The sequence below is a fragment of the Rhipicephalus sanguineus genome, chromosome 4 (assembly GCF_013339695.2).
Source record: "Rhipicephalus sanguineus isolate Rsan-2018 chromosome 4, BIME_Rsan_1.4, whole genome shotgun sequence".
Classification (NCBI taxonomy): Eukaryota; Metazoa; Arthropoda; class Arachnida; order Ixodida; family Ixodidae; genus Rhipicephalus; species Rhipicephalus sanguineus.
The window spans coordinates 44089516-44117039 of NC_051179.1; the positions used below are offsets into that span (position 1 = coordinate 44089516).

Consider the following 27524-nt stretch of genomic DNA (forward strand, 5'->3'; position numbering starts at 1 on the left):
CGCTTTACTCCGTGAAAAGCAGCAACCGGTTAGCACTAAGCAAACAAACAAAAAATGCAGGAAGTTTGTACTAAGTTGCGCAAAGCTTGGTACAGCCAAGCTGGCTGATCCTCAGCTCATCGTGCTGCAGCACGGGAATCACAACGCCGGCGGCGATTGGATCCAGCGTGCTTGGCCGAAGAAGAGGCAGCCAAGAGACGGCGACGGGCGGACCAGGAATACGCGCAAAGCCTTGCCACTCTGAATGTGTTGAAATCGGTGTCTCTGAGCCACGGTGTAAGAAACTGTAGCGGTTGCTATGGCAACGGCGCAGCAGGGCTTTTTTTGTTAACGGACGTCTTACTGCTAGCTTTAACAGCTTCGTTAATCATCCTGCTCTATTGTAGAGATGGTGCTGATGTTCCGTAGCTGCGAAGAATCAACGCTTGAACAACGCATAATATTAATTTGTGGGGCTGTACGTGCCAAAACCAAGGTATGATTATGAGGCACGTCGCAGTGAAGGGCTCCAGAAATTTAGACCACCTGGTGTTCTTTAGCCTGCGCTGATATAGCACACTAACGCGGGTCCCTGCCATTTCACCTCCATCGAAATATGACCTCTGAGGCGGGGATCGAACCCACGACTTTCGAGGTCAGCAGCCAAGCACCGTAACCACTGTACCACGGAGGCGGACTTAAACAAAGCATGACCACAATGTTGCATCTCCCAAGAAGGCTTAACTGAAAGGATACTGCAGAGTGCGACCGCATTTATCGGTAACTCGATGCACAGAGACGATATACATATATCAACCGCCACGGTGTTATAGTGTTTATGGTGCTCGACTGCTTACCCGAAGGTCGCGGGATCGAATCCCGGCCGCGGCGGCCGCATTTCGGTGAAGGCGAAATGCTTTAGAGACCCGTGTACAGTGTTGTACGGAACGGCGTTCCAAGGAACGCCGTTCCAGGAACTAGTTCCCTTTTGGAGGAACGGAGGAACGCCACCGTTCCATTTAGGATCGCTGGAACTGTATACCGCTCGCCTGCCCCGTGACTATGAAGCATCCTGGTTTTCACTTGAAGGCCCTCACCGGGGGCGCAGGGAAACGCGCGACGTCGAGACCGGCCATGTACTACGGGAGCAACTGCGTCCCACATCGTTAAGAAGGACACACAACGGTATGGGATTCGCATCGTCTTCTTGGCGCCTTGCAAACTACAAAAGTGCGCCCACCTCTGACAAGAACAAAACAAGAGATGTCATGCAAGAAGCACCATCAGACGAAGTTCACCAGTTGCGTTTCTAACGTTATATACGAGATGCCCTTTTCGTGCAGTCGGTCTTATAAGCCAAACAGGCCGATGTTTCAATAAGTGTGCACATGAGCACAACCGATCCTTGCGCACCGGCACGGACAGCAATCTAGCCTAGGTGCATTGCAAGAAATGGGATAGTAAAAGCTGTTTTCCTGATCTAGAGTATAGAGCTGAAAGGGAAGTCACCAAGGCGTTTTGCATCGCAAAAAGGCGCGATATCTGTACCAGCTCACCTTCCATATCCCTATCCCCCTACGCGTTCTTGTTATTTTTTCTTAACATTGTCATTGCGCGACTGTTTCATGCTCTTGTTATTTTGAAGAGCCCATAAGCGACATGCTTTCCGTAAATAAAGTCACTTGGAAATTCTGCGCTCGTGTGTGCGCATGTGTTCCTGTTTTCGTCCGGTCTTCTTCGCGCAGTTTAAATCTTTGTTGAAGGTATTCCTTCAACATTCGAGTTATCCCCGCGGCTATCGGTCTACAATATTATTACAGTTCAGGTCGACAGCCGTCGCACTGGTAACGTCTCTGCCATGCAATAAACAATACGCGTATACATCCAGCACTATATTCTTGTTGCGCCCGCTGAGCCTGCCCTCGCCCCTACGACCTCGGTTGACATTGTCCTGATTTGCGTCCAACACGGCAGTACCCTCAAGCATTTCCGTGCAACGGCTCTTAAAAATTGCCAACGAAGTGCTGACGAGATGTTGGTATCCGTCTGACGGATACCAACATCGACATGCAACATCGAGATGCAACGGATACCAACATCGAGATGCAAACGAGTGCGAACAAGGGATATGTATCGTAGACATTATTTTCTACTCACACTGCAATATTGAATCAGCACTCATTAAACGCCTACATATTGTCCCTTTTGATGAGGTTTCCCATGCAGGAACTTTAATTATGTTGGTGCATGTGTGAAAATTTCTATTATAATATCTCAAGCGTCATATCCTAACTGTGCACTTGTAGACCTATACGTGGAAAGTGCCACATGTGTTGCATTTTTAATAGACGAGCACGAAAGCTGCAGTTATAAACTGTGTGGACTATGGCCGGTGGTCACTAAGAAATTCGTGTAAGAGCGTTTCTTTAGATTCCTTTTGTGTACATATAACCTACTCCCGGCGATGTCAAATTCGTACTATGTATGAACCTCGATGTGAGCTACATATTCTTAACTTTTCTCACCTGAGGATTATCCGACACTATATTTTGATTCAAAAGTCAAATGTAACGTTAATGTAACGACACGTTCCAATTTTCGATATGTAACTGGAACGCGTTCCTTTCGCGTTAGGGGAACTTGTAACGGGAACTCGTTTGAAAATTGGGAAGGAACGAGGAACGAGCTGTCGTTCCTGTTTTAGAGGAACGTGTAAAACACTGCCCGTGTACTTAGATTAAGGTGCACGTCGAAGAACACCAGATAGTCAATATTTCCGGAGCCTTCCACTACGGCGTCCCTCTGATAACATCGTGGTTTTGGGACGTAAAATCCCAATGAATATTATTAGCGCACACGTGTCATTTTTGGACACATGTAATACCGTTCACGGCAATAAATCCGAGTAACTAATGAGCTTCTAAATCAGAAAAATAAAATGAAATGCGATAACAACTGGGGCCACAGGAGAATGACCTTAACGGAATAGAGCAACTGCGCATTACCAAACGCGCACACGGCGTTATCTTCATCGAAAGAAGTAACTGAGTCGTCTCAGAGTAGTAAAACAGCACTGTAGACTTAATTAATGCACGAAGACCGCAGTAAGGTAATGACCTATAATAAACTGCTTTGCGTAAATCAAGACACCAAACGTCTAGGTTGTTTCGAAGTGAGGCACGTTTGTTGATGGATTGAGAATTACCGAGCGGCAGTTACCTGCTCCGCGTTGGTTCGGTTAGCGGAACTAGTGCCTCTGCGCACCAAACGCGAATTACGAGCAACAAATTCGTCCGGAACGGTCACCACTTGCGGAGATATTTTCTTTCTGAAGACGCGCGTAAATGTCATCAGTCGCATTTTTTTGAAAAACGAAAAACACCGAAGAGGAAGTTTCGAACAGGAATCGCGAGATACAGAGATTACGGTCTGTGTATCTTGTGTTGCTGTATCTTAGGGGCAGGGAGGGGGTGTCGTATCAGTGCGGTTGACGCGAATCTCTTTGTTCTAGCCACTTCTGCCTTTCGTTCTTTTCTTTTTTGTCAGAAAAGGTCAATTTCGTTTCTGCGTGCAACCTCCATAGACGGAACTCTTCCACCGCCGCACCCATTCGTGCGCGAATTGCCCACAGATCCGCGTTTCGAAGTTGGTCACACGATAGCACCGCCCATACATCGTTCAATTACAGCCTTCTTCAAGTTCCTCCTTGTGCGATCATCTTTCCAGACGACTGTAATTTTCGACCTCACTCACAAAGACGGCAGATGGGGGGAAAAAATAAACAAGAAAGAAAAACCTTACCGGCTCTCTTATGCGCTCGTATAAGACTACACGAAGGCGAAAGCCATTTTCTTCTTCTTCTTCTCAGTTAATGTATTCATTTTCAGCCTTTCGAAGCCTTTCGTGCCAGCACGTACTTCGGAAAGGCTTCGGAAGCGAATCCGCAAGATGACTGCTTATGCTTTTTTGTTTTTTTTTCCCTCGTTCGTTACGATACCTTACACACTCGGAAACAAGCTTACACGCTGCATCTGTATGCAAACGCCTGAGAAACTCAGCCAGATTTGTCATCGCCTTGTACGTACTACACCTTTGGCGCGTTCTTTACAAATTCGTGCCGCGTGTATTCGTTATCGGGCCAGTATCGCGGCAAATGAATGAGCGCAATTCGAGACGGTGCGTTCCATTTGCATAATCCGACGGCAGAACGTATTGCCGTATTGATTTTGCTTGTATGCTCGTTTGTTCGTACGTATGAGCTGCGTTTATGTGAAGAGGCGATTTCGGAGGAGAGTCGAATCTTTCCGAATACAAAATAAGAAAAAATCACACCATCTCCCGCTGAAGGGGACCTGAGGCGATGCGAAGCAGCGTTTCGACATGTAGAGCCCGCGTTTCAGAGGGGGAGTGGAGAGGGGAGGGGAGAGAGGCAAAGGGGAGAGAGGAAGTGGAGAAGGGGAGGGGAGAGAGGGAAAGCGGCGAGGGGGAGTGGTTAGGAGAGGTGGAAAAGGAAGAGGGGAAGGGAAGTGGAGGGGGTGAGGGGCAAGGGCAGGTGGAGAGGGGGATGGGAGAATGGGAGTGGAGAGGGAGAGGAGGTGTGTGGAGAGGGCTTGCGCATGCGCAGCAAGGGTGGTCACGCCGCACACCACCACCGGATTGAACTCCGCTATAAGATGCTTCACATCTAAAATATTTAAACGAAATGTGGCAATACAGTATAGAAAAACGTGTACCGCATCATAGGGATTACAATTCGGATATCAATCCGCCACGGGGGTCTAGTGGTTGTGGTGTTCGACTGCTGACACGGAGGTCGCGGGATCGAATCCCGGCCACTGCGGCCGCATTTCGATGGCGGCGAAATGCTAGAGAGTGTGTGCTTAGGTTTAGACGCACGTTAAAGAACACCAGATGGTCAAACATTTCCGTAGCCCCCCACTATACGGCGTCCCTCATAATCATATCGTTGTTTTGGGACGTAAACCCCTGACAATTAGTATTATTAATACAACTCGGATAATGCCGTATATGGTGATTAGTTCGTATGGTTTAAGGTAACAGGAATGCACCTATCCGGGCTGGTTGTTACACCATCAGGACGGGAACAAACAGCGTTAGAGACGGTCAGCGCTCTGTATGTCGCTCTATCTCCGTCCAGTCTCTAGGGCTGTCGTATGTGTGATGTATGATTACAACGACGCCAATGAAAACAAAAGAAGAACTAAAAAAATCCCACGTAAAAACAGCATCGCGTTCACTCCAAGAACGAAGTGTACTCCTACCCACCACCGCATATCCGTGACTTTCAAAAGACATTCGGACGCGGTTAGCATAGCCCCGAATTAACTGTACCCGTAGTTACAAAAGCATCTCACGCTGGAAAACACCGTAAGAGATTGTTTTAGCCGATCCTGATACTGAACGTATCAGTAGCGAAGCCGGCCTACGAATAGCAGAGCGAAACCACCAGCGAGACGTTTTGTGAATTCGGAAAGAATTCGAGACAACAAATGCGTAATCTGATAATACGTATAAGCATGCTTGCTTACTACAACTTGGAGCTGATTCTCTCAAGTGTTGCTTTGTCCGCTCAATAAAACTGCGATTATCCTGCAGCGTAATCATTCAGAAAAAATGAAATCCAAGTCAGATGTTCTGGTTGAAAACCGCTACGACCGTTCCCATGTCCTATTGAGACCTGCAGTTATTCGATAACTATAAGAAGAACGAATTATCTTCGAATCGAATGCGAATCGAACTTAGCAACGCCCATTCGATTCGTATTCGAGATTTCGAATATGCGCACACTCATACTCAAGTATCAGCCTTCGCCTTGCAATACAGGTACTACACGTACTTTAGATGGCTAAGTAAGCATGCTTCACAAGGCGAAGCAGAGTGCGCACGCTCATAGATGGAATGGTGCACTTGTTATAGCATAATTTAGGAAGAACATATCACTAGCGTTCAAACACTCAGATAAATTTGAACTCCACTGGGGTCCAGCTAGGACAATATTTCAAAGCAAGGTTTATTTGGTCTATTAGTCTGTTGGCACTATTGCGTCACTTAATTTCAATACAGCAGCATTAGCGTTGAACTTCTATCATGTTAAGTATTTTATGTTTTCACGTGAACTCGTTAAAAAATGCTCGACCACCTGCATCATGCAAAACGAACAAGGTGATACACAGCAGTTAGGATTCCTGTTAACGCAACATACGCCCCCCCCACCCCCTAACAGATACATACATGTGCATTTTGATGTAAACATTCAACGACATTCATATGTTTCTTGTACGTAACAAGTACCTCGAAAAAATAACAAATAAAACCAGCGCCACCGATTGAGGAGAAAACGAAATAATCTCACCAGGAGGAGCTATCGTATCCATAAAACTTCGTCTTCCGCAGTTCGTATCCGCATTCGTTGATCGCACGGAACACAGCGACTCGCCGTGGAACAGATAGCCGAGTGCGGTGCCGCTTCATGTCACTTTATGCGGTCTATTCACGACGCTTGCACGCGTTTCCTCATTGGCCGGATCAACACGCACTTCCCCCCTCTCACCCGAACAATGCGAACAAGCCGCAAGTTGGCGCGTCGTTTTGTTGGCAGATCACACCACAAAGCTTACTGTGGCACGAAAAATAAAAATACAGCAAACGCCGCAGATCTCATTTGTATCGCTAGCGGCGCATTCCGATCACAGGACACGAATTAAAAGGAGCAGGTTATAAGAACCGCATCTGGGACCACTGCAGATCTTTGCGTAAAAGTTGGAGGTCGGGGACGCTTCCGCAATTTTCAAAATTCACGGGACGACAGTTCTACGACGCTGGACACCCGGATTACTCACTTCGCAAACGAGTACATCGTTTAAGACGTTTTGCGACGTTAGGAACGGACACTGTGGCAATCTTCAACAGCATCGGTGTTGCGAGACGCCGGCGCACAGCACAGAACGTGACCAGTGTGGCTTTACACCGGGAATTGTAGTTCCAGTGTGGTCTGTCAAGACAGAAGGCGATGTTTCTTCACAGAAGGCTTGTCTTGACTACATACCACTCGATGGCACACACAGGGGGGATAACAATCCGTAGCAGCAGCGCTAGTTCAAGAACGGCCTATGTGAACAGCAGCGTCTGGATCACCGTACCACCAGTACCGTGCCATCAGGTAACAGTACAATCGGTATCATCAGGGTTGAGAGAAGCAGACGACGATTCTCGGCCGATGCCTTGTCTTGGCTGCTGGTGCTCGATGACGCAGACACCGGCAGCGCGGCCACACCACGAACCGTGTAGAAGTGGAAGCAGCAGCAGCAGCAGTAGAAGGGGCCAAGCGCAAGGTGACTACGGCTGCGGTGACTGCAGGAAGTCGACACTTCCGTAAACCAGGCCAGGCTTCACTCCCGTTTCTCTTTTCTGTTTCGACTTTTTTTCTTCTCTCTTCGTGACTTCCGCTGCTGCTGACAGTCAGTTCGGGAGCGAGACCCACACACACACACTTACAGGGGAAGCCCGACAAACACCGACTGGGCGCAGAAAAACAACACAACCTCACTCACATGGTTGAGGGAGAAAGCCAGTCGGAGCGGTGCGGCCGGCCGTCGTGAGGAGACCGGTGCCGGCGCAGTGCTCGACGTTAAAGCAAAAAGCAAACACAAAGACAAAAAACACACACGCACGCACGAGTCCGAAGGTATATCCGTCTTGTTCGGCGTTGTCCTTGACCACTCGGGCGCGCGCTAGCGAGGGCGGGTTTTCGAACGACGCCGAAGTGTGCACAGCTGACTGACTGCGCTCGTACGTGTACTGTACGTGGGCAGGCACGAAACACTGGACGACTCACGAAAGGGTCTTCTTCTTCTTCGATTGCCGGCTGCTGTTTACGAACTCGCCAGACATAACAGCAAGGTCGGCACGCGAGCGCTTGTACAGGGATGGATGGCCAGCAAGGAGCGAACACTCGCGCGCTGGGCGAAGCTTCTCGAGATTATGCAACGATGCCACAACCCAGCCACGCACGACTTCTTGTAGTGTGCGAATCGAGCGCAACGTCCAGTAAGCGTATGTGGAGCCAGTAGAACAGGAAATCCAACGTTAGGCGCTGAACCGCGCTCCCCGCAAGGGTTGCAGAAAATCTTCATCTCATGCAACCACAGTCAAATCCAATGCGGGCATCTCTCAGAAAGGTAGCTGCCGGGATGCCCTGCCCACAGTCGCTTTTGTAAACATGTCTCCTTGAACAACCGACCGTACTCCGCAACCACAGGCTTAAACAGGAAGAACAGTGCAATGGGAAAAGCGGATGGCCACAGCTGTATAGGCGTCTAGGAAGAGGAGGAGGAGGTGACAGCGAGTTACCCAAGGCAGCCGTCGTACACGTCGTCGGGTGTCGTGAAGGTTAGGAGAAAAGCGCAACCGAACCAAGAAGAAGAAGAAGGCAGCGAGAGAGTTTAGGGTGGGCGAGGGTGGACACAGAGGTCGAGCACGAGTCAAGCCGCATGCAGCGTCGCTGTTATCTACGTATACGATCCGGCGCAATTTAGTAGCCGCCGCGGATGCCGACCGGACGGCCCAAAACACTGTTGCCGGCTTCCCACGGTGGACATTGGCGCTCGCAAGCTCTGCTACGCCGTCTAGGTAGCTCTCTATCCTCCTCTCCCTTTAGGAGTTCGCGTTTTCTACGGCCAACGGCGCAACGGAAGCTTGAGAAAAGCGTCGCCGGCCGCGGCAGGTGTTCCAACGCAAAAGTGAATGAACGGAAAGGGCGAATGCGGGAGGCAAGTTCAACGGGGAAGGCACTGCGAAAGAATACATAAGGTACAGAATAAAGATTGGAGGTGGGTAAGGAGAGTATGATGGTGGCCGGTTTGCTTCTGATACAGGAAGAGGTCATCTATATCCCACAAACAGCAGGAGTGTATAGGCATATATACGTATACTTATAGTACTATATACACACTGCTGGGAGCTGCAGGTACACCTAGCCTGTATATAGTGCTTCACGTAGGCTAGCCGCTTTTGTAGCCCGCTTTGATACGCAAATGCGGCGAACGAAATCCCGAGATAAGGGAGCGATTTCGGAGAAGCTCCGCGCCTTAAGCGTACGCAGATATCTCCGCAGAACGTTATAGTTGTATGGACGGCAACCGCAGAAAAGAGAAAAGGATTGAAATGGTTAAGCTGGGAAGCGGCGCAGCGCAAGCAAGCCGCGGGTTTCAAGAAACGATAGATTCGCATACAAATTACGGTTAATCGGTTGTCATAACGTGTAGGTTCTGCTTTGCACGGAATCTACAACAGTGCTGCGGGTATGTTTTAGTGCACGTAAAGTTATAAATACGCAATGAGAGGTGTTTCAGGTTCCTGTAATTGGCCAAATGCAGAACATTTCTACTTATTGCACTCGTGAAAGAAAGAAAGAAAGAAAGAAAGAAAGAAAGAAAGAAAGAAAGAAAGAAAGAAAGAAAGAAAGAAAGAAAGAAAGAAAGAAAGAAAGAAAGAAAGAAAGAAAGAAAGAAAGAAAGAAGAAGTAACTAACGCATCTGCAGCTTTACTCGAACCGAAAACGAGTATTTCATCACACATGGGTCTTGCTTGATGAAAGTTCCTTCAAGCAGTAACCTTTGCCTAACGTGCGAGACACGATGACCCATATACATTCCATACTGATACGACGTCCAGAGGCTCTTTAATCACTGTTCGATGTCTGCCTACGGAAAAAGTCATGAACCCACATATCCGCAGGGAAACGTTCAGCTGCCCCTCGAAGGAACTCGAACCGCGATATTCCCTCGATTTTCGCGCTTCTGCACTAGTATAGCCGGTATTACGAAATAACATCGCACGAGCGTCTGCAGTACGCGTGTCTCAGTATGGGTGCTCCGACGCCGACCACAACATTTTCAGTCATGGTTGAACGATGCACCGTTGCACGTGGGGTCAGTGCCAGGCCCTTTCGGAAACCAATAAGTGATTAATGTTCAAGTCATGCATTGCCACTGCAGTATGCACCTCACATAAGAGTCGTTTGCGTAGCCGCAGCGTGTACTTCATCATACCGACGAGTCGATAGCCGCCTTTGGCATATCGTTAATCCCGGTCTTGCGCGTTAGGTAAAAAAGAGAGGAAAAAAAAAATCAGAGCCCTCCCACTAGCGTTAAGACGGAAGCCAACGAAACTGTGACTATGATGGGTCTGGCTATAGTGAGTATTGCTATAGTGAACTTAATATTATCATTATTGACTATATTAGGCCAATAAAGAGAAATACACTAAGAGATTCCGGTGTTTCTCTTGCGTATGACACATATTAACTCATCAACGGCGGTCTCAAAATTAAATTCTGTAGTACATAAGAAACCCCGCTGTTTCGAACGTACAAAAACGGCATGTTATTCGTTCGGATCGATACATGGATCAATACATCGACTTAGAAGAAAAAGTAAAAGAAAAAGATGACTTTCGCCTTCGAGTCGTCTTGGGCGATTGCATATGGAACCCTGTGAGTTTTTTGTTTTGTTTTTTTACCTTTTACAAGCGCAGGTATTTCACCGAGTGAGCAAGGAACTGGGCTTCTGAGCGTGAGGTCACAGGTTCGAATCGCACCACCGCAACTATTCCTTTTTCCAGCGAAAGCTGTCACGAGCTCACAAAAACCGCCGATTTTGGTGGCGTATTTGTCTGCCGGTGTCCGTCGCAGCTATCGCGCACATTAAGGGGAAAAAAGTGTTCGAGGTAGATTCGAACCCAGGACTTCTGCGAGGGAAGTAAAATGCAATCGAGGAAGAACGTTAAGGCTATTTAATGAGTGCCTCGCGAGAGCATGCGCTTTATAGCCTGTGCTTTTCTTAGCGTTTCTAGCGTTTCCTAAAGGGATTGCCACTTTGGTTTTTTTGGACCCGGTACATGCGGCCTTATCAGCTTTTAGGTTCAAACGTGGTTCTGAATATCGTGTATAATTTTATTGAATGCATACAAACTGAAGTGAATTAAACACGTATGCATTTAAGGCCGCGCCGTATAAAAGTCAGTAGCCTTCGTGCAATTGCACCTCTGTTTTTTTTTTTATTTTGTAGCAGTCTTGCGCACTGCTTGTTAGTTTCGTTGACGACCACAACATCCCAACCTGAGCTATTGCTGACGTGGCGCTGTATGCCGTGCTCGCTACGAACGATAATTTGCTGTAACAATTATATTGCAGTCGAATTCGCCTGCGTCCTGTTGTTATTCTTCAACGTTAATCGTAGGTACCGGGACGGCATACTGCTCTCCCATAGCAGAGTACGAATGGTACTCTGAATCGTTCACCTCTTGTTCTAAGGATAATAATTATTAATTGTTCGCGTTTAACGTCCCAAAACCACCATATGATTATGAGGGACGCCTTAGTGGAGGGTTCCGAAAATTTCGGAGCACACGAGCCTCTAGCATTCCGCCTCCATCGAAATGCGCGCCCGCCGTGGCCGGGATTCGATCCCGCGACCTTCGGGTCAGCAGTCAAGCACCATAGCCACTAGACCACCGCGGTGGGTGGAGACACCAACAACTCCAGACTTCAACTCTGTGAGTGTCTGCTTGTTTTACAAGAGTGATGACCTGTAGCCTGCGATCATTCTTACTTCACGTCTATAATGTCCTTGTCTTCCTAATTTTTTGAAATATTTGTTCATGCGGGACAGGAATATGATGGTTTCCCAGCAAAGACGTCGCCACCTTCTAAGTCGATCGCTGACTCGGATGAGATGTCACGAAACCGCAACGTGGCGGGTGAAGCGTATATTTGCGTCGCTGGGGTCACCGTTTTCGTCGATACCCGGGTAATCACCGGACCGTCCATTAACTAATCTGCGGTCCCTCTCTAGCCTCCTCTTTGAAAAACACGATCGTCCCGTTTTCCAGAGCCAACGGCCGCGGGCCAGAACCGGCTGGAAGGCCGACCGGCCAGTGGGGACCGGCCTTGCAAAGCCGCGCATTGCGTCCGCGCATCGCATACTATACGTACACTCTACAGCACGCATACCTGCGTGCGACGCCTGTCACCGCCACGCTGGCACCGTAAACGTATGCGAATTCGTGCTGTCCCGCTGCGTTCGCGGAGTGCACGCCGTCCGGCAAGCTTGCTTGCCTGCTTGCTCAATGATCATTGCGCAGAAAGTCGCAGCGGGTGTCTGTCTCTCTCTCTCAATGCAGGGTCGACTCTCCTCGTGCGGTCCTGCAGCTCCCGTGTGTGTTGTGTACTGCACGCCTGCACTACTACACGTCGCGACCCGGTCGGACTGCTGCACCCGCATAAGTGTATTAGCGAAGTACGGCCCGCAGCGCCGCGGTACGGTGGTTACGCGAGGCGTGCGTTTCTTTTAAGACGCGGGGCACGCGAAGCCTATCGGTCGCTGCCACTAGCTCACGCATTGCCCGCAGGGCCTGATAGAACGCGCGTCCGCTTTGCTCACACCGCTGGTCTGACCCCGTTTTTTTGGTTTTTTGAAACCGCAAGTGTGTTAGTGCGTGAGCGTAAACGTGCGTGTGGCTCTCTGAGAAGCGAGTTGTGAGGATTGACTGCCCTTCGATTCGCCGCCGCTGCCTTCCTGCTGCATGGGCGTCTCGCGTGAGCTTCTAACTCTGGCCTGATTTCATTTGGTGATAACGCAACAGGTGGAGAAGAATTAGAATGAAAAGGAAATGCGACCGCGTGTGAATCAAGCGGAAGGCGCGATGCTTTATACGCTGCCGAGCGAACCACGCCTGCCAGAACGATTTGTTTTGTTGCTGGCGATGAGCGTAGAACGGGAACCGGCGTCGACCTAATCTATTAAAGCGCCTTCCAGATAAGAAAAGGCCAACGCGCTCTGTACGGTGATGTCACGCATGGATGCGTATTACAATTATGTAAATTGTCTACGCCATGACATCGACTGTACATAGCCTTCATGTTCTTGTATGTTCGCGAAGTCATGTATATCACGTGACAATTCATCCATGGTAACTATAGTAATGTAGTGCAGTAATGCTAGTAGTAGCTGTAGTTATATACTGTAGCGTAGTAATGTTAGTCTCCAGTAACATGTGTTCGTGCACATGCTGTGGACTTGGACGTTTCCGTCAAAATGTTTGAAGCGTATAGTGCTCAATTCTTTTGTATATGTTATTGTCATGTAGGCATTGTACCGTCACTGTGCCTCAGTGTTCGTAGCATCCTGTGTTGGAATAAAGCTTTTTTTTTAACGCAAATTTCAATGGTGAAGAAGGGTGGCAAGTATCGTTGTCGTCATTGCTTCCGTAGCACGGTTATTCGGTAGAATCCTTATCTTTGTGTGTGACGTCACGTGTACGCTGCTACTTACACCTAGCGAACTCAGCCCATTCAAGATAACAGAGAACGTTCGCAAGGTGATGCTGAACTCTCCTCGAAGCTATAGCTCGGCCGGGCCCACCAACGTTTAAACGAAATTGACGACCGGATGTCGACCCGATAAGCCGGCTAGAGAGAATCGAGTTTATTGGGCGCGTGTAAACCTAGCTTAGGAGGTATATTGCCGTATACCTCAACGTAAACAGCTCAGTGCACCCTCAGCCAACTGCCTTCTGCTGAGATATAGGACCACCGGAATATGGTGGTTCTTGTAGAAGTTGCCGCGCAGGCGTATCTCCGTTTGACATCTACACACGACAGCTCAGTTGGGTTTATACAGCCAAAATCTGTTTCAGTCAAGCTGGGGCCGAATCCACAAAACTTCTCTTTCGTTAATGCGTTTTCCCATTGGCCATCCGGCTTCGCTAATTATATGTTCCACATCGTGATTGGCTGAAATATTCGCTTACGAAAATTTTTACCGTAAAAAGCTTTCGTGAATACGAGCCCTGTTTTAGGGGCGAAGCTCCTCTTAGTCTAACCTTGTCACGCGTCCGGCGTAAGGCGTAACCGGCAGTATCTCCCATCACCGATCCTTTGCAAAGTGCCCACTACTTCGTCTTTGCAAACATCCCACTACGACCCATCACCGATCCATCGCTTCACCGACCATAAAGCCGTTATGATGAAGGGGGAACGGAAGCCACGTCTAGCTACCACTTACAATTAATAAAATTTCTTGCATAAATATATACAGTGTTTGTCACGTCTTTGATGATGTACTGGGCTATTGCTTTGATTACTGCTGGGCGAAACCACTGAAGATTTCACGGTGTAACCATGATTGCTTCAGGAGCTTCGCCCAAGCTCTTCATCATTCACCCGTGGATATGCTGTGAAATTATTTATTTATTTATTTATTTATTTATTTATTTATTTATTTATTTATTTATTTATTTATTTATCTTTCCTTCTATAGGCCTGAAGCCTGTGCCTTAGTCGAGACAACACATAATGCAAAACAGAAAGAAGAAAGAAAAATAACGAAAGAAGGAAAACACGAAAAGCACCATTTTGTTCAAGTTCTTTTGTGTCTGGTGTCTGCGCCTCCAGTATAAGACAAGGAGGACTATAGTAAACAAAAGGGACTTCAGGACGCGTTTGGGGACTTCGTGACGGTGACTTGTGGGGTGATTCTATATAGCGCAACACGCACCCACAGACACGCAAGCACGTCTCCCTCTTAGCCTTGAGCGTTACCGGCGCGTGCCTTAATTACGCCGGCCGGGAACCGCTTCGAAACAAGGAGTGCACGATATTCCAATGCCCGAACTGGTTCGTCGATTCGGACGCCTATCCTCTGCGCGCGATCAGATTACACCAGCGTTGGCTGCTCAGCGCGTGCCTCAAACCAAAGGTCGTGAGCGCAATTACCCCCTATTAATGCGCAGCTCGATCCCTGGATTAGGCTCTCTTTCTAGGACACGAGAATAATAACGACATCGAAACAGACAGGATTCCATACACCAACGCGTAACATTGGCAGAAAGCGTGTACGCTATGAAAACTAGACCAAGCTTCGCGAAGCTTTCCGATCGTCTGCATAAGGACGGTGTGTGTCATTGAACAAAGGCTTCGATGGATATCGTATCAACCGCTATCCGGTATCGGATGGTGTTTATTCTTGTACGAGCTTGCCTCGAGCACGTAAACCATGCTTCTGCTTCTTTAAGCACGCTCACATACTATAGGGCTGACGCGCTGGAGTTTTGAGTACTGTGGCGGAGCCTGGTGGCGTGCGCCGAAGTTGCTTGGGTAGTCAAAAATGGACGCCGACCGGCGAGTTACGCAGTTCTCAGTTGCTTTGAGCGTTTTACTTAATTTTGCGCCTAGTTTTCAGGCTCAAAAAGTGCTTAAAACGTACGCAGGAACTTGTCCGCTATGCCTGCAGAGTCGGACATGTTTGACGAGCGATCCCTGCTTCAACAAACCGTGCCGAAAGCAGGTGGTCCGGGCGACGGCTCTGAGCAGCGCGCGGTGCCGAAGCGCGGTCGCCGCCGTTATTGTTGCGTGGTTAATTGCCTCGAAAGTGGGGGTAAGGATCCTAAAGTTGAAATACCTCCAGCTACAAATTCTTGGAGGAAACCCGACGTTTCGAGACCGGCTTGGTTAGCTGCGACGAAGCCCCCCTGATCAGCACAGTCACCCCTGAAGAAGAGACCAAGCCGGTCTCGAAACGTCGGGTTTCCTCCAAGAATTTGTGGCTGGAGGTATTTCAACTTCTTAATTCCTCCACCCAGCCAGACAGACTTCTGTCGAAATGTTTACATTTAAGGATCCTAATGTGCGGTTTTACTGGTTCCCCTGAAAGCCGTACGAAGTGGAGCGACGGAACCGCTGGATACGTGCCGTCCGACGCGTGAAGTGAGTACGCGAGCAAAACGTGGTTTGCAACGCAACGTGCTGATTACTTTTCGTACGCGCGTGCACGCGTTTATATATGTTATATTCCCTGTGTACAGTCCAGACGGCACGCCGTGGCTGCCGACGGCGATCACGAGGATATGCAGCCGGCATTTCGTGGGAAACGAGAAAAACGATGCCATGAGTCACCCTGCGTATGTACCTACGATTTTTCCGGCAGCTTACAGCCGGCTGCTTCCAGCGGCCGGCTGTAAACATTGCGCGCCGTCGCTTCTCGACCGCCACCGCACGCTGACAGAATTTGACGAATTCCCTAGAAGCAAATGTTGAAAATTACGACCGTGCATGGGCAAAAGTGTGTTTGCGACTGAATGCGGCGGAAAACGGCACACGGCGCGAATGCGCTCATTCGGGCCGCCGACGGCTAGCCTTCGTCACTGGACCTTTCTTGATTCCGTTTCGTCGTGTAATGCAAATCATTTCGGCTTTCTTAACAGCAATCTTTTCGTTTATGCACTGTCGTTAATCGCGCGAGCATGCCTCGTAAAACTTAACTCGAGTTCAACGTCGTATGAGATTCGCTGCACTTGCGAGTTGCAGCGCGCCGAAATGGTTCCTTCAATCTCCTGCACGTCGTAAACATACTTGACGTTGACGAGCTTCTTGCGTTTACGCAGATTGCTTGGCCTGAAGAACTCAGCCACGCCAGAAATTGGCCGAGATCCAAAGCGCAGCACAACCGACAGCGGCGGCTCCATTGAGCATCTGAGCTTAGTGCTGCATGCGGCCGCCAGTCTGACTACTCGAAACCAAAAAACTTATCGTAGGGGGCGCTTTTTAGCACCGTTTTCGCAGCGCCGCCTGGGCAGCCAGTCAGGCCTATAGGCTATATTTTTGCCGCGCTATGGAAACAGTGCGTTTCTGACCTGAGGAAACTTCCCGTCACGTCGTTTCTATACGAGTCAAGTTTAACCAGGAAAAGAAAAAGTCACAGTTTCGCCGCAAGGCCGAAGCAATGAATGCGATAGCAAGAAACTAATGCTATATGAAGTGACGCTCGCCAATGGATACTCTCAGTTTGAACAGCGCTCCTGTTGCAAAGGCGGCCGAAGCAGCGAAGGAAACTAGCGTGCTTCAAGTGTCGAGCTGTGACACTTGATAGTTCGCGCTCATCTTCTGTTTGTTCGTTTAGCGGCGTCCCTTGAGCTCGAGTGGCTTTCGTACGCTCCGTAACATGAGCGCGGACATCACGGTGAAAGCGTGAAACATCCCTCTTCCCCTCAGCACAAGAAAACCGCGCGAGCAGACAGCGGAAGGGCAAGGTTCTCCTTGCGCAAGTATAAGAAGAAGCGAGCGAGCTCGCCGACGACTTTTAAATCCGTCCGTCGCGCTCGTAGCGCCACCTCGCTGGTAATGAAGAAACGCTTATAAGCGCCTAGCGTCTCTGAGTCCGTCCAGCGGCAAAGGGTGTGTATATAACGCTCGCCGTTAGCTACCTGAAGGATCTGCGTTTCGTGGCGTAGTGGCTAGCGCCACTCGCTGCGGAGCAAGAGGTCCCTGGTTCGATTCCGCGCTTCGGAAGCATTTTTCTGAATTATTTTTCTTTAGGGGTTTTTTATATATATACATACTTATACATATACGGTGCATGACGGCGGCGACGGCGACGGCGACGGCAAAATCCAGCCGAGACTGTCCATATAATTGCTATCGCAATAAAAAAACATTTTGACTCGTATTTGTCAATCACTGATAAATGTTTTCGAAGTGTTCAAACAGAAGAAACACTTATACTATTCTCCTTTCTTGTGCATTTCTTTGTGAATTTCATTGAACACCGTCTTAATGCATAGTTGGGCCGTCATGCCCATTTGAAGGCCATCGTAAGTTCTTCATCTGCCTACCGCCAGTAAAATTTGATGACCTGTTCAAGAAGGCGGGACCGGAAGTGCTATGGGTGCTTTACGTGTAAACGTTAAAGGAGGTTAACATAAAGTAAGCAGGAGAGGAGGCGGGGAGGGGGGGCTGTTTGACCGTGTTCACGAAACGTTACCATATCGTATAGTGTGGCACACACCACCTACTACACTCATAGCTTAGTGCACATCGAAGACGATGCAAGTGGTGACTCGGAGTGTACGCAACCAAATATCTTTTCGCAGTCATGCTCATCATTGATAGATAAACGAGGCGATGTTACGGAAGGTACATTTCATCTTGCCGCACAGGACGACGTTCAAACAATGCTGTTTGAGAAAGAGAGGAGCTTGATGTGGTCAAATTGGTGTAACATACTTAATGAAAACGCTACGCAAAAAACACGAGGACCAGAGGAAACACTTACGCTGTGTTAATTCGCGCACCTGTCTATTGTGACTGTTTGAGCAAAGATGGATACGTCGAGATAGCCATCGTAATTCCAAAACACTGAGCGAAGGAAAACCCACGCCACACACAGCGCATTCTCGTCTCTGTATTAATGTAATCACCGCGCGGTATGTAACGCAGAAGCATTTCTTATCTTCCAAGGGCATCTTCATTCTTTTGTCGTTACACTTCTGCATCCTTATACATTGATTAATCGTCCATAAATGTCACCCCTGACGGAAGAACAAAACGAAACAACCGCATACCTATACGAGAAGCATGCCGCCAAATGCGCAATATGCAATATTTAATTGGGTCAAAGGCGTCGGCCATATTGAGTGACGGTTGAAGTACGAGGTGCAACGGGGACATACAAAAAGCACTGTCGTCCAATTACAGCTATGCACATCGATTACGGGCGTAACCAGAAGCCCGCGCAAGTAGTAGCCGCAGGGACATGCAATGGCAGGACACGGTCATTGCTGTTTCCTCGTAGGAGGACGTCCTTGCTGTTTCATTATTGTCACGCCGGTGACCTTGTCCGATCGAATGTGTAACTGGATCATATTTTTTTTTCGCTTTGTTTCTTTAACATTCGTACAGCTAGAAGGCTTACACTCGTTATACAACGCCGCGCTGGCTGGCGCGCTTCGATCGCAAATAACCGTCAAGGACGTACCACCGACCTTCTCAGGTAACTGGAAGCGAAGTAATTGTGTCAAACTTTGCTCTTTTTGGTCTTAACGGCGGTTTCAGCGAGCATTTGCGGTGGCCGGAAGGTTTAGGGAGGTTACGCAAGTGAGCGCTGGTTAACGGTGATCGGGCGTATCCGACCAAGTTCAAGTGCAAGCCGAACCATGCATCAACGGCTTGTGACATACAGCCATGACATTCACAGCTACCGATAGAGCCTGCAGGCCGTAGCTAGCGCTGTCGAAATACCTTCGTTCGACTGTGCCTTGCTTACTTCTAGTCCGAAGAGATAAGGAAAGATACAGTGAAACAATGAATATAAATGCAGGTTGACCAGACGTTCGGTTTGCTATGCGCTGCGTTGCAGAATTATGAAAAACAAGTGTGTATAGCGTGTATGAAGAGTACGGTGTTAGCTCGCACAGCAGCAGCGCGTCAGATAAAGTTGGCTAACTGCTGGACATCTGGACATCCCCCTTGCATCCGCACATGGAACCAGCTATGTTTGTTGAACGGTACTCGGACGGCGGCGACGAGCCACAGCGCTACCGGGACTGAGAAGGCCATCCACCTTTGAGCTCAAATCGAAGATTCCTGATCGATCAATAAAGTTTACTCAAGCGAAGCTTGTCATGGCTCATAGATATAGAAGGAAGGAGTGAGGACGCTGGTCCATCTGTGCCAAAGTTGTCAGCGCGGTCCCAGCGGCGAAAGCGGCAAGCTGCGTCGGACGATCCTGCGGTGTCGCTCGGCTTGCTAATGAGTTAAAGGGACACTAAAGAGAAACAATGAATTCGTTTAGATTGATAAAGTGTGCTCGGAGAACTCTTGTGTAGTTTATTTCACCACCATAGGTTTATTATTAGAGGAGAAAACCAAGTTCAAAGTTTCATTTTTAAATTTCGCGCCAAACTTTGTAATTCGTGAAGTAAAAGACTTCAAAGAGCATTTAACGTATTTTGGCGCCACTGGCTCGACGAAATTTCCACAAACTCGTTATGTCAAGTCTCTGGCCCCCTCAGAGGACAATGTATTTCGATTTAACCGATTAGGAACTACGCAGGGCCAAGCAGGGGCCGTCAAAAATATGTGACGTCACGGCAAATGGTGCGGGAATTCCAAGGTGGCGTCGCCACCTGTATTTTCTTTTTGCGCGTTTTCTCGCTTATTAAACGTCTTCGCGCAGAAAGCGTGGTGTTTTTGGTATCGTGGAAGACTACTTTACTAATGCGAGAAAAATCGTTTTGCTCTTTACTGTCCCTTTAAAGCGGAAACATGAGTACCAGCGCGCAAAGTGGCGGGCTGAAACGAGTAAAGAACGGGAACGTCGGCGAGCTAAACGTCTAAAGAAGGATGCAGAAAGACGACAGCGACGAGTTCTAGGGGCGGCAATGGACGCCTCGCGTTCGACTTCGGCTTCGGAAACTGACGAAACGACGGTGTGCTGACAGTGGCGTAGGCAGAAATTTTTTTCGGAGGTGGGGGGAGGTGGCACCTCCTTGATCCGACATTGGGTCTGGGCCGATAATTTGGGTCGAGTGTCATTTTGTGCCCTGTATCCCATGAGGAAAAAAAATTCGGGAGGGGGGGGGGACACGGTCCCGGTGAGCCCCCCCCCCCCCCACCACCCCTGGCTACGCCACTGTATACTGAGTACTCGCAGTACGGTACGTTCGACTAGCCATAGCGTTCGGTTGGCAAACTGTTCTTCGGTTACGAGGGTGAACAAGCATAACCAAGTGCAACAAGCTTTCCCTTGCATAACCAGGCCTAGCCGAGCTAAGCCACAGTCAATTTTTTCTCTCTCTCTCTCTCTCAAGGAATACTCAAACTACTGCAGCCGACTTCATGACTAACAGTGTTAGACATTGCACGTTGACTTTGACGTTATTCCTTCGGACGTAACAGTCGCGGCGCGATCGCTTAAATCTATCATTACAGTCTCGGATTATAGCTACAGGAAACGACACACCTCGGAAAGTTACACACTGATTAACCAGGGGGCACTGACGTGCGTATAGCTACATACCGCGTCGAAGTCGGCATCAAGCTCACATTCGTCTTATACGCCTCGTCAAGCCAAGCCATGCCGGCTCTTAGGCAAGAAAGGCTTCGTACTACGTATACGTAGCAAGGCCGAGTATTATAACAGGCGCCTGCCGCCGTTCAACAGCCAACCGCCCACGTCTCTCACCCAGACCGGCTCCACCCTTGCTCAGGAAACACAAGCACGTATACACTGCAGGTTCAACCGAGTGCGTCGATCTGTACGGTGCTCTCCATTTCCTACTGACCTTGTTAGTCACGCGGAAAAATAAGAATAAAAGGGTAGTGGCCCCCCTCCACTTCGATAATGCTCCAGAAAGCCGCAGCGAGAAACAAGAGGGGAACCAGTCGGACGGGGGCACGTGCAGGGTTAAGCGACCTTCCGGGTTTGTCCGGCGGCCACTGCAGCCTTGTCTTATGGATTTGCTGCCGAGTCGCATTGCCCTGAGCTGTGTAATGTATTCACTCTGGGGTGTCGGTTGTGAGGCGAATTTTACGCGGGGTTCTATGCGCAGAAAGGTGCGCTAAAGTGTTGGTCAAGCTTGATGTTCTAGGGTGTAGTCATTCGAAGCAAGGAATTATAAACTTGCATAAGGAAATGCATTTAGATACCGGGCGTCTGTCTGAAAGCGCTCTTTGTGTTCGCAATGATGTATTTGCTTCGACAACAACAACAACAACAACAACAACATAATAATAAATAAATAGATAAAACAGAAAGAACCAGTAGAAATGGTATAATAGATGGCCGGAGAGATGGCTCTTTATTATTTATATCTGAGAAAAACAAACATGGGAAGGTAGTCTACGTTAGAACCGGTTATCTCATCAGCATAATAGTAATATTGAAGAAACACACAAAAACAGGAATAGCTAGAAAGATCAGTAACTTCATAGGCAGATCACCGTACGAGCAATGCGAAAAGACAGGTTCGGCACCCACCTGCTGCAAACGATCTTTTCATTTCCGTTTCATTTCTCTTTACCTTACCACTTCAAGCTTTAAAATCGGGGATACCATTTAAACGCTTTCGTGCTTCTGCTGGCTTCAATGTGTGACTATGTATGTATGTATGTATGTATGTATGTATGTATGTATGTATGTATGTATGTATGTATGTATGTATGTATGTATGTATGTATGTATGTATGTATGTATGTATGTATGTATGTATGTATGTATGTATGTATGCATGTATGCAATGCATGTATGTATGTATGTATGTATGTATGTATGTATGTATGTATGTATGTATGTATGTATGTATGTATGTATGTATGTATGTATGTATGTATGTATGTATGTATGTATGTATGTATGTATGTGAAATATGCAAATAGAAGGCTACGCTATATGTGTTGCCACGTTCACTCGTTTATATAAGATATATAGCACTACCAACTGCTGCTCACCTTTATACTAAGTCCGTACCTACAGATAGCACTGAAACCAAGAATAATGTAAAGCCAATCTCATCCCATGTTAGGCCATAAAAAAAATGTCCAAGTATATTTTGGTTGGGTAGCTAATGGCGTGTTCTCACGTCTGGTTATTCTGAAGCTGCTGCACGAATGTCTAGAGTGCATGCATGTTTCGGATGGATGTGGATGCCTGGCATTCCAGCGCGCTGTAGCGGCTGCGGCAGCCAGAAACGCATTCCACGAGGTTAACACGGGGAAAACGGAAACTACGTGTTACCTATTTTAGTAATGGTATATAAAATTGGCCTGGTTATAGCGTGAGACGGCGAAACCGGGACGACGTGCGACGTCGTGAACCGAAAATACGTCTGAAATGGTATTTCTTGCGGTCACGAACATCAAACGCCCGTCGTCTCCATCATTAGCGTGCAATAAAGCCACAACGCGAGAAAGGAGCGCCCGGTGATCACTAATTACCCCCACCCTGATTCAATCCTGCAGCCCGTATCCTGTTCGTACCCGGAAATTTCCTCTACATTTACATTCGCTGTATGCGTCTGGACTGCGCTTCAACTTTTTGTCGTTTAATCTAGCGCGAATGATGGGTCGGCTGGGTATGTGAATGCGACACTCTGGCAGTGATGTGCAGGTGCCGTGCTCTCAGACAAACAAAAATGTCGAGTCGATGTAGAGTACGTCCCTGTGTCCAATACACATCCGGCACTATATACTAGCAGTGGTGCATGCGCGTCAGCACTGTCGATGACGATAGACCAATCAATCACTGGATTGAGAGTGAATGAGCACACTGTTACTTATGACATGCGGATAGCTTGTATTAGTGAACGTTTACCGTCATTTAAGCCACCATTTAGCAACACTAGACGACATTTGCCATTACTTAGTCAACAGTAGCCAGAGTTAGCAATTGTTGCGGGGATGAAAGGAGAAGGACACTGAAAAGGAAAGTTGGAGGGGGGGGGGGGTAGAGAAAGAATGAAATACTAGCACAAACTAGAGTAACGCGTACACTGCAGGCGGTGCTGTTGAAGGAGACGACCACGACGAGGGCCCGTAGACCTCTAAAACCTGAAAAACATGAGGAATCTCCACACCAGATAAAGTATTCCTTGGGAAATATATTTCCTGGAACTTCTCGCTCTGGTAGTGGACGATTGTCCAGCCGGTCCAGCACTGTTTCAACCACCTGCCCCTCAAAGCGGACAACTGCAGATATTGTGTGTAAGTGTATCGTCTCAGCCAGATACGTCCAATGTCTCGAAGGGTTCGCGAAGAAAAGCTGTTGACGTTATAAAACAAAAGAAGGTGCGTGCGCTTACCTCTAGCTGCTCGTTCTCGGCAGCGTCGTGGAAGGGCGACTTGCCGTACTTGTCCGGCAGGATGGCCGCGCCGTGCGCCAGCAGCCAGCGAAGAGTCTCCACGTGACCCCGGCTGGCCGCGAAGTGAGCCGCGGTCGCACCGTCGTTGTCTCGAAGGTTCGGGTCCACGCCCTGGTCCTCCACCTGTGGGGCAAGTGGTCAACCGGTTAGCTAACTAAACGGTGGTCACTTAACTATCATAAATATCAGCGTCTTCCATTTTCTCGTTTATTTGCTAGGTGACAACAACAAAAACAACAACGTTATGACCACGCTAGCGTTTGATAAGTAAGCATTCGAAATAATGGATGGATGAGTTAAAATTATAAATGAGTACATAGAAATTCATGAGACATTCCATTCTGTGAAAGTGATTGACCAGCGAAGCTGTGTGGCACACGGCGCAAAGGTGATACAATTTTTTTTATTAAAGGTACAGAAAGGCACATATTTTTTTAATGAAGTGTATGCTCCTTTATAAAAGGACTTGAACCTCGACTTGCGTGTAGCTGGGCGATGCTGTCTCCCAGCTACATACAAAGCAGTCGGCGTCCTTTCTTGGAGCAATCTCTCTCTCTTCCCCTCTCTCTCTCTCCTCATAGAGAAATTGTACGTTTTCCCTCTCACTCTTTTTTTATCTATCGCGAGCAAATTTCTAATGCGTCACGCATCGAAGTACTCCAAAATAATACCTTCCCTTCCTTGGTCAATGATGGGCAAAGTGCCCAGCGGTCGCTTACGTTTTTCACCGTAGTTGCCCGGTAGCGCAGCTGGTTCAAAACATTATCGTCGAAACAATGGCAAAACTTCCGCAACAATTTCAATCGGAGTATATACACGAGAGCAATTTACTTTCCTCTGGACCATATGCAGCTATAGAATGCGGAACATCGCCAAATATATACGTCTCTTTTGCCTTTGTAACCATTCCTGGCGCAGTACGGAGGGGAGGGGGCGGGGGGGTTGAGATCATTACAGCATATTGATGGTAGACGATCGAGTCTTCGTAGCCGTAACGCTTCAATGGGCGCGCCCAAACCTTCCTTTAACCTACTAAAAGAATTGGGCGGCGCGTGGTTTCGAAGATAATTTGAAACGTGTAAGACAATAAAAAGTTCAGACGTGAAGGCGTCGCGCAAGCATTAGGAGAACGCTGACTACGATCATTTGACTACAAAAACCGGATCGGCAACCTTGCGGTGCTCGCCGGTCATTGCTTTATTCCGCGCATGCGCACGAGCCGAGGTACAACGAACGGATATGTATGTACATTTGCAGTATCGACATCGATTTTGTACGCTGCTTGCATGGTGAGCCGAAGAAACGACCATTTGCTATTTTCAGACCTTTCCAGCTTCGACTCTTCCTTGCTATCAAGTGTAGACGCGCACGCCGCTTCTTTTCGTGCCTGAAATTCACTCGGCCGCATCAAAGGCCGTACTCGCTGGGGTTCTTGGGTGGTTGCCGGTGTATTTTAGGGTCGCCGGTGAAATCTGGCTAGAAGTACAAATGCCAGGTTTGTACTCTGGTATGTAATCATGTGCCGTATATACTCGCGCAAAAGGTGACATTACGATAGCAATCGTTATGTCTTGGACGGTTGTTTACGAACTATCGGGCATTCAATAAATCAAATCAAATCAATCAAATCAAAGCAAATCAAATCATTCACCAACTCATTAAGTGTGACCACAGGTTATATGCATGTCTTGCACGTTTTAGTTCAATGCGTGGTGTTTTCGTCCGCCCCCGTGGTATGGTGGTTACGGTTCTCTGCCGCAAAGCCGAAGGTCGCGGGTTCGATCCCGGCCGCGGCGGTGGCATTTCGATGAAGGGGAAATGATAGAGGCCCGTATACTGTGCGATGTCAGTGCACGTTAAAGAACACTCGATGGTCGAAATTTCCGGAGCCCTCCGCTACGGCGTCCTTCATAATCACATCGTGGTTTTTGGCAAGTAAAACCCCTCAAATTATTGTTATGTACTGTTGTTTATAAACTCTCGTGCATTCAACGTCTCATTACGTGTGGCTATAGGTCGCACGAATGTCGTGCATACTTTAGTTGAATCTGTGGTGTTTAACATCTTATTATAATGACGTGCATTTACGCAACTTTTAGTGCACTCACGTGCACGAACGTGGCGACCACATCGCATTGAAAGACGTTTCCGCAGAATATGCTTGAGGAACTGTGAACTGCGAGCGGGCATCCGCGTCCACTTGCCCATGCGACTGTATGTGTGTGTTGGCGTACTCAAAGTGTGTGTGTTATTGCCTCTTCACACGTTCATTATCAGTCGGTCATCTGGCCAAGATTCGCCAGTGAGATCTAAACGTCTCAACATGTTTAGGGGCGAAGCTCCTTAAGGCGGCACCCGTTCGTCCCTCGTAGTCGTAGTCGTAGTAGTCGTAGTGCGTAACCAGTCTTACGCTTTGACCTCCAAGGTGGTGCCGGTGGGAGATTTTTCCTGTGCGTTGTTGAACAATAAAAAATTCGCAGCGTGCGCGTTAACTAAAAGCCGAATTCTTCTGTCTCTCATTCCCCATTAGCAGCCATTGGCATGTTCCAGTAGGAAACGTTAGTAGAAGTAGAAGTGTAAGTGTTAGCTAAAAGCAGACTTCTTCTGTCTCTCATTCCCATTAGCAGCCATTGTTTACCTCCAAGGTAGTGCCTGGTGAGATTCTCCTGTGCGTGATTAAACAATAAAAATTTTGTTCAAAACGCCGTTGATTGATGAAATAACCAACGAAAGACGCCAGATGTTTTGTAAAAGCAAAACAAAAGAACGCCAGATGTTTCTAAAGCAAAACGAAAAGACGCCAGCTGCTTAACGAAAGACGCCAGATGTTTTCTAAAGCAATGGCTTTCTAAACAATGAAAATTCACAGCGTACATGTAAAATTAAAGTGAGCTGCAAGTCGTCATAACTCATCGAACCTTTAGTATAAACGCGCCCGATCTCACGTCGGTGATGATGTACTGGGCAGAATTCACGGAAGATTCACGGTTTACCGATGAACCTCCGCAGCTTCGCCCACTCATCATCATTCACTCCGTGGATATGCTGTGATTTTTTTTTATGTCGAGTAAATAATTAAAAAAAATGTAAGGTGTCATACTTTTCTTAGCAAATGGGTTTGTTTACCTGTGTACTTATTGCACCCGGCCCTGGACATCTTCACCATTTCTTTCGCCTTTGGTTAAACCAGCTGAAGCGATCAGTTTCGCTTAATCGATTTCACTTCAATTACTTATTTCACTTGTGGTTGAAAGCTGTTTCAGCGGTGTAAGATCAAACGGAATGCAGCTGCGTGCTGAAAGCCAAAAAGTCTGTATAGCGACGCGTCGTGATTCTTAGTCAAGGAGTCACCTTAACGGCTTGCATCGCAGTGAGTAAATCACGGAGTAGCACAAACTAAATCGTACGTATGGCAGCGAGCAGCCTATCTTCGTCACCCGATTGCGGAAATCTGTTCGAGGTCGAAGAAAAGCCGCCTGCATTCAAGAGGCAGCGTATCTGTCCTCAACGTCACATCTCGAAGTCCGCCCATGCGGAAAACCGAGTCGTTGACGGCGAATCACCTCCCATTAATTATTTTCCTTTCCATACGCCTGACGTGCCTGCTTAGCTGTCGAAAGGCACGCGTTGCCCTTTATAGCCCTCAATTGTCATCACAAGAAGGAACACCTGCATATCATCCGGGGCTGCCATACTCGGATTCCATTAGAACGTCTTCTACTTCTGTCTGTCGACATCTGACTTCATGAAAGCCTGCAAAACTAACGAATGCGGTTAGACAAAATTGTACAAATACGAAACTAACAAATGTTCGGGCGGTGCTGGTTAGGCTT

General features: G+C 48.0%; 1 protein-coding gene across 1 annotated transcript in view; it reads right to left on the minus strand.

The window, feature by feature from the left end:
- The window catches only part of LOC119389870 (uncharacterized), a 297565-nt gene that overhangs the window by 53239 nt on the left and 216802 nt on the right, over positions 1-27524 (minus strand). Inside the window, exon 4 of the mRNA XM_037657277.2 lies at positions 23632-23814. Coding sequence (XP_037513205.1) covers positions 23632-23814 — 183 coding nt within the window. The remainder of the gene's footprint in view (positions 1-23631; positions 23815-27524) is intronic.